This window comes from Corvus kubaryi, unplaced genomic scaffold (genome assembly GCF_017639235.1).
Source record: "Corvus kubaryi isolate FWS band 111438036 unplaced genomic scaffold, C.kubaryi_AGA036_p1.0 137, whole genome shotgun sequence".
In the NCBI taxonomy this organism is placed as follows: domain Eukaryota; kingdom Metazoa; phylum Chordata; class Aves; order Passeriformes; family Corvidae; genus Corvus; species Corvus kubaryi.
Genome location: NW_024580671.1, coordinates 5,065,153 through 5,077,967, shown reverse-complemented (window position 1 = coordinate 5,077,967; position 12,815 = coordinate 5,065,153). Strand labels below are relative to the sequence as shown.

The 12,815-nt window shown below is 36.4% G+C and overlaps 1 protein-coding gene across 6 annotated transcripts in view; it reads left to right on the top strand.

Moving 5' to 3' along the window:
• The window catches only part of SYT1 (synaptotagmin 1), a 337,561-nt gene that overhangs the window by 258,121 nt on the left and 66,625 nt on the right, over nt 1-12,815 (top strand). For 5 of the 6 annotated variants that reach the window (XM_042017690.1, XM_042017687.1, XM_042017686.1 and 2 more), the window contains 3 exons: nt 2,995-3,117; nt 6,331-6,498; nt 9,757-9,924. In XM_042017690.1, coding sequence (XP_041873624.1) covers nt 2,995-3,117; nt 6,331-6,498; nt 9,757-9,924 — 459 coding nt within the window. The remainder of the gene's footprint in view (nt 1-2,994; nt 3,118-6,330; nt 6,499-9,756; nt 9,925-12,815) is intronic. The other variant, XM_042017689.1, reaches the window with a different exon arrangement.

Sequence of the window (12,815 nt, the reverse complement as noted above, 5' to 3'; positions counted from 1 at the left end):
TAGTAGTATTCCATTAGATATTGATCTTTCAGAGAATCTCAATGCAAAATTAAAATCCCTGTGGGGTATTTCAAGTCCTTTGAAGCAATCCAATTCCTCTTCCTCTTTGGAACTCAGCAGCTAAATCAAACATGAGAAACTTGGGTGCTTCTTTTGACTCAGCTTCTTCCTGAAGCATTAGCCTCTAGTTTGAAAGCAAATTCCTCTCTTAACAGTAAAAACTATTATTTACAGACTGCTGTAGAGATTATAATTTGTCTTTTTTTTCCCTCTCCCCAATGCCACAAACTTGTCCATATCCAAACACTATTTCTTTTTTAGTGTTTTTTCTTAGTGGTTCAATGTTTCTGAGGCAAGGTCAAGAAGAATCATGTAGCTCCTTAGTTGATGTCAGTAATGTACAATGTTTTCCATCCCTCATGGAAATAGTTTTCACCTTCCAGAAGATGTCTCATGACCTGTGGAAACAAGTTTCTTAACCACACAGTGTTTTCTGCCTGCACTTCAAAAATCCCTTGCAAGAGGGATGTTAGCTTTCCATTGTATTTTCTGTAGTCACAGTAAGAACTTTTTTCACATTGAGTTACCCACAGTTCTGTCATCTGGACTGATCAGCTTTGCAGGAGAGTATGTAGTTTTCCCAGAGAAAGTATGGATATATAACTATTGCCTTGGTGGACTGTTTACAAATTCTTCTTACTTGGAAATTAGCATATAATTGCATTCTCTCTCTTGCATTTTATCCCTGGGGAATGGCCATAGGATATTTCCTCTCAAGGAAAATCCAGGTCAAAAGTAGATGGAAAAGCAGAAAGTCCAGTACTTGTCCCACAAACAATAATATACTGAAGCTGTATATTATTCTTTTATTATGGAGTCCTCTTTTAGGACCATACTGGGATGATTCAGAGCAGTGGATCTTGGAGTTAACATCCCACTTTGACTTACTGTTTCCTGTTGTCTCCAGGCTTCGATAAACCTTCAGATGCTTCAGATGGATTGAAACATATCTTCTTTTTTTATGATCACAAAACCTTAAGCTTATTTTTATTACTAAAAACAAGAGTGTTTGGCATAATCACATCACTCCGTATCCTTAAAATCCCATGTATTTTCTGCCAGAGAGCCTATCAGTTTTAAAGCGTCACACACTTCTCGTTGTACTAACAAAAATGTTGTGCTACAGTCAGGGAACTTACTAAGAGCTCAGTGATAAAATGTCTCAAATCAAGTTTCATTTCAAGCAGTTCAGCCCTTCTGAATAGAAATTATTTAGTTCAAAAAGTACTACTCTTCCAGTCTCACGGGTCCAGTACTGACCTTTCCTACCAGTCTCATCCAGGTACACTGTAATTTATGTTTCTGGTAGAGAGTCCATCATTCAATAACATTCAGATATTTACATGAGACCCAGCTCCTCAGCTCGCATAAATCAAAGTTGTTGGATTGGTTTCAGGTGAGCTATGTCAGCAGAATTTCTAGCTTATTTCAAAAAGTAGAGAAATAATTGCTTAATATCATACAGTTTGGAGTATGACCTTTCGAGTTTAGATCTGGCTTCTGGAGAAGGACATTTTCTACTTCAGAGATGAAGCTTCCTTCTTTCCAAACCCACACAACTGTTGTGTGGCCCTCACTGTTCAAGGCTGAGTGAGAATGTTAATGCTTTCATGTTTCTTCTTTCCCCAGCCACTACCAGCTGTGTATATAGCTACTTTCCAGCCTTGCTACTTCTTCAGAAAGAAAGCTCCAGCCACAACCGATTGTTAAGAAATGCTGTAGGTTTCCTACAGCCCAAAAAATCACAATTGAAAAAAATTCACATTGCAAAAAAGAATAAATCTTATTCTGGCACTTTGTCTTTGCAAGCAGAAGCTCCATATAGAAAGAACCTTCATCCGGATGGGGCTCTTGCAGACAAGTGTGCTGTTTACTGTATGATGCAAATAACAAATCTGGATGAATGCTCAGTATTGATTCTTTGTTTTCACACTCTCCACTTTATTTTCACATTTTCCACAATTTTTCACTGTTTTTCTCATAACTTTTGTCTATTTTTCACTTCTTACCCAGGTAAGAATCTGCTGGAATAAGATCTACATAGTCATAGTTAATTATGGTTCATATGGTTTAATAATTTTATGAATTACCTTTCCCACAGTGAAAATACTTCTGCTTTCTGGTACAGCAAAAAAAAAAAAAAATCATTTAGTATTTTAATTATGTATAAAATCTAAGATAACTGCTGTGTCCTTTAAAAAACAGGTTTTATGCAATAGACAAAGCTGCAAGCAGTTCTGTATTTCTTTGTGTTTCTTTCTAAGCAAACTAAAATCAACTTGCAATCAATTTGGTTCAGCCAAGCTTTGTTGCGAGAATGAATAAAAAGGAAATTGGTCTCGGGAGGGAGGGAAAAGGAGGAACATGCATTTGCTAATGGCATGGTGGAAACTTTGCTTCCATATTCATTCTAAAAAACATGAAAAATGTTTGGCATATGATTGTAGAAAGAGCTCATCCACAGCACATGCTCTTTATCACGGTAGTCCTACAGAAACGTGTTGCCAAATGCAGACAATGCACAGCATGTACAACCAGGTTTGACATTGCCAAGATTCTTAAGTTGAATGAATGCGTGACTTTGCTTATTTAATAGCATGTTTGCCTCCTTGTGCCTCTTTGAGAGCCAGTCTGAGTCCAGAAGAACTATATTTTACATCAAGATGATACTCTGTTTCTACTTTCAGGTTTTATAACAATCCTTGCTTGTTATAGTCCAAGGAGCTTTCTTCCCACTTCCATTGCTTGCTTGCTGATTTATGACATCTTACTGAGTAACTCAGAAAGTAGAGATATATATGAAAACTGCATATTTGAATTTCTGCTGTTATGCTTGCTTTTAATGGCTCTAAAATAGATTTGAGGATCATGTCTGTTTTAAACTGCTACTTAACGGTTTGCCTCATTTATGAATATTACATTCCTTCTTTCTAGGCTCTTAAGGATGATGATGCTGAGACTGGGCTGACTGATGGGGAAGAGAAAGAAGAAGCCAAAGAAGTTGAGAAGCTAGGGAAAATCCAGTATTCTTTGGATTATGACTTCCAGAACAATCAGGTTTGAAACAATCAACCTGTAACATTTCGTTTCTGTGTGTGCATGTGGAGAATGAAGTAATACATTTAGTTAAAGTAGATATTTCTTAAATCCTAACTACTTGCATGGAGTAAAGGGAGAAAACAAGACAGAAAATTCATTACAGAGGTACTACTAAATTGGTATTGAATGCACTTGGACTTTACATCACACCTTTAATCAAAAACTGAAGATGCAGTTTTATCTAATGGTTATTAATAACTTAAACTGTCACCAACCAATGTCAACCCACCTAATATTATGGAGTTTGCATGCAGATACTAAAATGTAGCTTCAGCCTTCAAGTATTTAAAATGTAAGCAAACACAAATGGGAGGAAAAACAGAGGGACATAAAGGTAAGTGGATTCACTAGGTCTTTTAGAAGGTTGGTAAGATTGCCAGGAGTGACTTTTCCTCACTTCATCAAGTGGGTGCACTTCGCTGTAATAACTAGCTGCATCGGGTTCTGTTGCTCTCTGTGAAAGTACACTTCATAAAATTCTAGTCTGGAATAATAGTTCAGGTCTGTACTCCAAAAAACCAGGAAAGTTGGACAAGAATTTAAGGACTGGTACTCCTTCAGTACTCTACTCTGAAGCTGGTAAGACTAAACTTTGCCATACTTACCAACTTTTCAGAATTGATAGACACTATAATGTGGTGTAGACCTAGAATTGACCAACTTAACAGGTCTTATGCTTAACAGGTCACATGCTGAACTAGCTCATATTTAATTCCCCTCCCTGGCCTCTTTGCCAGGAATCAGTTTTGTCTATAAAACCAATTCACAGCCTCGCATTAAAATTCACTGCGCTAGTTTTGGCCCGAAGTATACCAACACATTGGAGTTCTTTACTTCTACGTGTATCTTTCAGTAAACTTGAGAACACGTATCCTGCATTTAATTTTTTGACAATTTCAGGCAAAATCACATCATTCTTTCCTGTTTAGGGAAAGAAATTACTACTGAAGGTAAATCCCAGTTAATTCCTATTCATCACCTGAACTGCCTTCCACATGAACTTGTGATTAATTCCACATTCCTATTCTTTATTTGATGCTGTTCATGGAATGTGGTACTCTTGTTGCAAGACAAAGAAAATAAGAGAAATTAGGAAAAATTTCTCTGTTAGCAGGAAGGTATTTATACACAGCTATGACCTGGCATAATAAATACTATTTGCCTGTATTTTCAACAGTCTTCTGTATACCAGTGCTTGTTCTACAATGCGAGAGCTAAAATGAGTTCTGAAGCCTTGCAAGAAACTGTGGTTAAAGGAGCTTTTCCTCAACTCCCAGAGCAAATTTCCTGGCCTTGTGATGAGTCACACTGATCCCCCTTGAAATCAGTATGAAATCACTATGAAGTGTAGACCCTTCAGAAGCAGAAGATTTAAAGAGGGAGAAAGGAAAAGCTGCAAATGTGTTCTGACAAATGGATTTCAGTTTTCTTAGACTATGAAAACAAATTTTCTGTGTGAATTTTATTAAAGGGAATGTTGATTTTATGACACATATTTTACAAAGGAAAATTGGATGGAAGAGCCACAAATCTGTAAGTTTGTGTTGTATTTAATTAAGATAATTATTTGAGTTGTGGATTTCTATTTTATTTTGCTGCTCTAGACTGTGTTTTCGTGCTTAAAATTTGTCAGAGGATAGATGATCTAAAAGAGTAGGAGAGGGGATTCAGTTAGGTTAGTATAGTGCAGTGGCATGAAACTACGGTGCCAAAATTTGGCTAATATACTGCATAAGGTTAAGATTACAAGATGGCCAATGAACTCTCCAGAGCACTGTGCCTCAGTTTTAGAGAGAAATTGTAAAGGGAAATTGAATTGCTTTTCCACACTGTTAACTAAAAATCACAGACTTCATTCTTTGATGTGAAAAACTTGATGCACATCCTGAGCCTATTCATGTGTTTATTAGCTGTTATGTATCTAGAATAAAAATGAGACACAAAAGGAGAAGTGCTTCATACAGAAAAAGGAAAATGTTTCACAGAACTTGAGAGTCCTATCAGTGGGAAAGCATGCAGGCCATACTGTGAATTTAAAACTGGTAAAAGTAAGTCCAACTTAGAGGAATCTCTCAGAAGCCAGAAGTTTCTTTTACAGATTGACTGTATTGTTCTATATTCCAATTATTAGAGTTTCTGTTTCCAATTTTAAACAATTCATCCATAAGAGAAACAAATATTTTGTGATTGAAGGACTGATTTAGAAGAAAATATTCTCAGATTTCATTCTCAGTTCTTACTATCTTCAGAATGGCCTTGAAGAATCACTTCAATGTTTACTTTAGTTTTGTATCTAGGAAACAAGATGAAAAGTATTTCCTTTTTGTCGGCTTCATTATGCTGATGAGGCCTAATAAGTCTGGGGTGTCTAGATTACATGACATTACATGACGTAACGTGACATAACACATCATAAGCCTTCATTTATAACACATAAAAAACAGCCAAGACATTTACAAGTTTCATCTGTTCTTCAGTCTTATTTTTAAAGTGCGTAAGAGATTTAAAAATCTAATTTTTCTGTTTTTCAATGAGATTACAAATTGTTACTAGGATTTAGTTACCAAAGGTTCATTTTCATGGGGTATTTTTTTTAAAATGCTGTCCTTAGTTTACTGCCTGGGCCCATTCATATACATAGCAAGAGAACATGAATATAAGGAAGACTGCAAGATTCATTTGTTTTCAATAAAGCTCTGCCTGATTATTTGCATTTGATTTTATCACCTTTTGTGTTTGGTTGGGGGAAGGTTATGTGTTGGGGGTTTAGAATACAAATTTTGTAGTCAAAATTAGACATTCTTGATTGTTTAATAATGTGATTTCTATTCATGATGCTCAGCATAGAAAAATAATGCACAAGAAGAGAGAGCAATTGAAAGTTATTTGATTGCAGTCTTTAAAAGGATGAAGTCTGGATTTAGCTGTAATCAGCTGCCCTTTGAAAACCTCTTTTCTGCTTTAAAACAGCCTTTGTACAGTCTGCATCTGCCATAATTGGTTTTCTAAAGTCAGTAGTGTTGCTTCATTTGCCTTCCTTAAGGCGGGGGAAGTGGGGGAGGTATAGTTTCTCCTAGACCAGAAATAGAGTCTGCATATTCATTCCTCTGTTACAGTATTTTTATAAATATCTATTTGAAATTTCATTCTGCTGTTTTTCTCTCCTTTCAGCTTCTGGTTGGGATTATTCAAGCAGCTGAGCTGCCTGCATTAGATATGGGTGGTACATCTGATCCCTATGTGAAAGTCTTCCTGCTGCCTGATAAGAAGAAGAAATATGAGACGAAAGTCCACAGAAAGACCCTTAACCCTGTTTTCAATGAGCAATTTACATTCAAGGTAGTTTTTTGATCAATATTGATACTTTTTAATTTAACCACTACGTATCTCATCCTTGGCTATGAACTCAGATGTCTTAGTTAATTGATACCTACAGCAAAATGATTTCTCATGTTGTAGAAAGCCATGATGCTCAATCGTGCTGTAATATAGGGTTAGATAGTTTTAAAAGGCACAGTTTGATTTTAGGCACTTTGGTTATCCTGACAGATGACAATCTGATCCATATCTTATGGCTGGATAAAACATACAAGAAATTCAGAAAACAGTGACACTTTGACAAATGTCATGTAAATTTCATTAGACCAGCGTTTTCTTTAAATACCTTTGTAGTCTGATTTACAAAATTCAGGATAACATTTCCTCAAATATAAATTAAAACTCAAGGGAAGTAAATGGGTGAAGGACAATATGGCAGATTAATCTTGCTAGACTTTGTCATAGCGGTTCTTTGCCATGCTGCTTTATGTATGAAAAGAAATCCTGTCTTGGGTTTAATAAAATATGAATTAAATAAATGTAGGTAAGCCTTACATTGCAGTATTTACATCGTTCCAATAGTATCCATTAACAGTGTTTTTCTAAAACTGTGGCTGTATTCAAACCCCAGTTAAATAGAGTAAAGGAACACTGTACAGCATGTTTCACAGGGCTTCTTCTAATATACATTCCTCTGCTGTTACTTTAGGCCTTTCTCTTCTGTGCCCAATCTTATAATGACAGCTACAGACTGGAAACAGGAACACTGAAAGACTCAGGCTATGAAATCATTCAATGAGAAAGATATCCCTGTAGGCCAGAACTACTACTGCATATATAAGCTTATTTTTTCCTTGAAGATGTTCATAAAAGTAATCTTTTGTGGGGAGTTATTTCTTTCTGGAGCTTTCCTAAGAGAGTATTTAAAAGAAAACAGGGTTCTAAATTACATATTCCTGTGCAGCTCACAAAAACAAAGAAAGAACCAATAATGCTGTCATCTAAGATGAAGACACAAGTTATAAATCAGATCAGCCACTTCTGGACTATAATGTCCACTTTTAAGTTGCATCTTTAATATTTAAATTTTATGCTTCAGGAAATAGTTTGTTTTCCATGCCAGACCTGACAGAGTGTTTAGGTGCATCTCAATATGGTAGTGATCATCCCCCGTGGCCTGTGGTCTGTACTTGAGAGAAAACCAGCAGAGCATGCCTAGTACTGTCATTGTTCTGAGGACTACGGTGACCATTTAACTGGAACTGCAACTGTAATAACAACTTTGTGGGATCTATTGACAGTATCTCATTTACTTGTGCAGAGCTTTACTCCTGTGACCCACTTCAGGTGGTGCACAGCTTCTGTTGGCATACTTCCCATCTCTCTGGCAGTGCTGCCCACCAGGCAGCCCAGGCCTGTGCTGTTGCCTTCTCAAAGGGCACAGCTGTGAGCTGTCTGCCTTCCTCCCCAAGTACAGCTAATGGGAATGAGTTGACTTGTGTTTCTGCTGGATTGCATCTTGAGCCCTGAACCTTATTCTTTCCCTTTTTTATTTCTTTTTCCCAGACATCCCTGGTGTTGTCCCAGGGTGCAAGTGTTTGTCAGACTGCAGCTGTCTGAGTTATATACCCACACTGCACTGCCAAAAGGAAACCAAGAAATCCTAGCTGGACTACACCAGCCTGGCAGAGGGAACAGGGTTCCTGTCTAGAGGAATGACATCTCTGTGCCAGAAAAACACTCCTGTATACGTGTCCTTCTACCAAGGTCTCACTTGCATTAGGTCAAGAGACTGATTATGTCTGAGCAGAAAGCAGGAAGAGGGAGCAGCCCTTCACAAGAGCTGAGGCCATCCTGGATAGTCCAGAACAAAGCTGGAGACTGAGCATACTTTAGAAGTAATAAATGAAGGAAACATTTAGAAAGGAAGGTAGCTAAAATAAGCTTTACTGAGGTCAAGTACAAAAAAGTAAATAATGATGAATGTAGTCTTTGTATGCATTCCAAATGACCAGTATCCATTAAGTGGTATTGTAAACTCACAGAGAAATAAATTTTAGAAAATTTCTCTGCTTCTGTTTTTGAGGCTGTGTAAAAATAAAACTAACATTATTTAGAGTTTTTCCTTTCACGTACATTTGCCCTTTCTAGCTTTTTAGAAATTTTATTTTAGATAATGTACAGAATGAAAATAGATTTTTCTGTAGTATTCACTAAAATACACAACCATGTACCGCTGACACTATTCTACTCAATAATGGAAGCTAGATCTGGCTCTCAACTTGATAAGCCTATTTTAAGTGTTATATAAGATGTTCTGTAAAGGGAAAATTACTACTTATTAGTAAGTATTTTAATAAGAAAGTGGAAGCGAAACAGTAACAAGAGTCGTAGGGTTTACACAGACCAGAACATAGAGGTTAACAAGGCCAATGGTAATGCTTTCACTTCTCTTTTTATATAGATAGTTAATAAAGAAATATTTACTAAATTCCATGGAAACCATTTCTACTTGCAGAATATATTCAGATTGACCAAGTTTTCACATGAATCCAAACAATTCCTATATCAGACCATTTCAGACAGCCACTCAGGTGTAGCTTACCTGAGCTGCATGTCTCCATCTGAATATTAAAAACGTGACTCATAAACATCCTAACCCACAGCATCTGTCTGAACCACATGAGAACAGCTGGAGAATTAGTCAGAACTTGGCCTTCTGCCACTACAGTTTCTAGTTATGCACTGTGACTTAGAAAGCACCTTAGTGTCCAACATGTGAAAGGTGTAGTACTGAAAAATATGCCTTGGTAAGTAATAGGTATTGGTACTGTAAGAGAACTATCCAGTGTCTAATTACTTTGTGTCATATATAGTAAGCCAGTTCTGGTTTTTCATCAATCTGGGAGCTAGCCATCTCTGAGTGATGACAGGTGATTTATTGAGGAAAAGACACCATTGTGTGTGAAAAGTTCATGTGTCTTCAGTGCAAGTAATTAGGCTTCTTGTTTCAGTTTCATCGCCCACAAAATGATTTGAAATAGAATGAGAAAAACCCAGGAGTGATGAGTGAGCTGCCACATTGTTCAATCGAGTGCCAGAGCCGTGTCTCAAGAAATACTGCATCTGGTGACTCTGAAACAAATACACCTCATCATTTTCTCTGCAGTTCAATTTACCTGAGATGACAGCTGATAACCCAAAGAAATAGATTTGCATTGTAGTGGGCCAATCTTTATTGTCTCAGATGCGGAGTTTATAATTTTCTTGTCATTGCAGGTGCCGTACTCTGAGCTGGGTGGAAAAACTTTAGTGATGGCAGTTTATGACTTTGATCGTTTCTCCAAACATGATATCATTGGGGAATATAAAGTTGCAATGAACACAGTGGACTTCGGTCATGTCACTGAGGAGTGGAGGGACTTGCAAAGTGCGGAAAAAGAAGAGGTAAGAAAAATCAGACTTTTTTTCCTCCCAGAACGCTTTTATCCTCACCTAGAGAAACAGACAAACAAGCAACATTTTTTTTTGCCGAGACAGCTCTCGTCTGTTATCAGCATTTCTCAGACTTACTTTGCCTGATAAATTTTTGATAACCATCTTTTCCAATACTCATAGAATGTGACATTCTCCTCTGCTAATTCAATCAATCTTTTTGATACTTTATACAACATACTAAAAATGTTTTCATGAGTGTGACTTTTTCTTGAATTGGTGCATTTTGGGTACATAGAATTTTCATTTGCATTGTAAGTGGTGTGCATTTAGGTTTCTTGGTGATTCTCGGGGTTTGCATCTCAAGACATCTTACTGTGCATGATGATAATGGTTCTATTGAACTGCTATTCAATAATATTCTTTGATTAGAATTATGAATTTTACAAAAACCTTGGAATGGCATCTTACTCAAATATTTATCACTTTTTGTATTTTCCTCTCATTGTCAACATCCCTTGGATTCATTATTTATTAGGTATAGTGCTTACATGTACACAAGACACTTCTTGGAAATATTTCATCACCAGATTGTGCATCCTGTGAGATTGTTCATACTGATACATCCAACTTTTTGCTTATTATAAGACCATTTTGTACTCATTTTTACATTCTTTTTCCTTTTGATTGATACACAGTACTTGCCCACTCAGAGTGCATAACATGCTTTAATTCTCTGGTGGGAGGAGAAGGAATCATGAGTCTGAGTTTGTCTTTGTCTAATTCGACTAATAAACTGCTTTCGATTCAAACCTTAGTTTCTGTAATTAAAGGGACAATCGCTGCATGAAACCTTTCCTTCTCACAAGTGATGAAAACCTGAGTATTGATTTAGACTAAAAGTGGCGAAAACAGCAGCAGATGCAGACCCATGCAGCCTTCTCAGAATTTCAAAAACGATGGATTTCAGTCTTGCATTTTTGAGTGTTTGTTTTTAAAGACTGTATTTTCAGATGGCTTTTTTCAACTGCTTATTGATTATTGAGACTGTTCTGCATGGCATTGTTTCATAGTGGCAATATTTGCAGGGCTCTCTTTCTGCAGGTGACATCAGTACCCTTGCTATATGGGGCATTATTCTTCCACTCTTAGAGCTAAATATGAAAATGAAAAAAAGAGAAAAAGGAAGTTTGTAGTTCAAGGACCCTGTGCTTTTAAGTGCTCAGCATATCAGAAAGCTGGAAATGTGAAATTGGAGTGTATTAATCCTTACAAAATTTATTAATTAACAAATTGGTCTTTTATTACACTATTGTGTAAAAAAAGTACTGTGTGATTTCAAAGTGTTTCATGCTTTTCTGTTTCAAAATACATAAAATAAGACAAACACTATGCAAAAAGGAATTGACACTTCGCCTTTGTAGTATAACTTTAAGCTTTTAGAACATAGACAATGATACCCCTATATGCAGCTTACAGATAACACATTGTCTGTAAGTGTGGGGTTTCATCTGCCTCACTGCACAGAAAGTTGCTTCTTAAGTGTTCTAGGGAACATCCACAGTAAGACCTGACTCATTCGCTTGGTTGCTTTCATAAAGTTCATACCCTACTAATACAACATGATAAAAACATTGCTTGAGACAGATATTGCGCGTGTGAGCTACTTCCCGAAATGCATTCTGACTTGGAAAATACCATTTATTAAAACAGAGGGAGGTAATTTAAATAAATAATTCTGGAAGTATTTGGATATTAAAAGAGTATTGCAGGAGCTTTGAATAGTTTGCTGTAGAGACAAAATCTAGGTTGCTGTCACCTTTCTTCAAATTTCAGGTAGTGTATATGCAGGAAAACCAGTGTTATTTTTATACTTTTTTGATGGAACCTTTTTGAAGTTGCTACCAAAGTATGGCTATTTTATTTATAAGGAGCTAGGCAATATGATCCTATGAAAATATAGTGAAAAACTCTGATTACACCAACTTCTTAAATATTTTTTCATACTACAGGAGATCTCGTGTTTTATTTTTGCATTTTGATGCTCAAGTATGCAAGGTATCCAGTCAATATGGAGAAATAGAATAACTTGTGTTATATGGAGACTTTTTAATCTTAGTTTTCTATATACTATGTGTAGCTGGTCTATAACAGCTCATTAGCTCACTGTACAAATAAAAAGTGATCCTACAAAAGCCACTTACTCCCTAGCCAAGTGTATTTAATCCAAACAATCTTCACTTACTTCTGCTCCTTTATGGAATCTCTGCTTCTGTAATATATATGTTGAGGCAGATTCAAATAATTGCTTAGCCCAATTTGGAGGAGAAATCTCTACCAAGAAACAAGAGAGGTGCACCTGTCAGCAGTTTGGGAGTTATGTTTCACATGAAATGTCATTCATATTCCATATTTGATTCAAGTACCTTACTGTCTTTGATGTTCCAGTCCCTGCTCCACAGCAAAGATTCCAAGCAAACTCTAGTATATTTTAAGTGATAATAAGTAGGGATGGGAGAGAGCCTATCTGCATTAAGGGATTATCATCTGACACAGCAGATGTTGCAGAATTCATGGCAGATATAGCTGCAATCGAGAAGTACCCTGGTTTCAGAATTAGCAAATACAGCATATGAAGGCTAACATGATTTACCTATACCAGATGTCTAGCAGCAGATGTATGTTTGTCTCTTGGTAGTGATCATGAACATGATATGGTGGTCTACCTTACTAAAATAACAAATTAAAATCTAAGTGACTGGATTTCATCCAAAAATTTATGACAGGTGTAATTCTATTGCTAACGAAAAATCTTTTGTAGACATTACACGTTGTAATTGTGTAATGAATTTGTCCTTAAAAAGCACATCTGCATGAGATTTGCAATATTTGAAGAATGACAG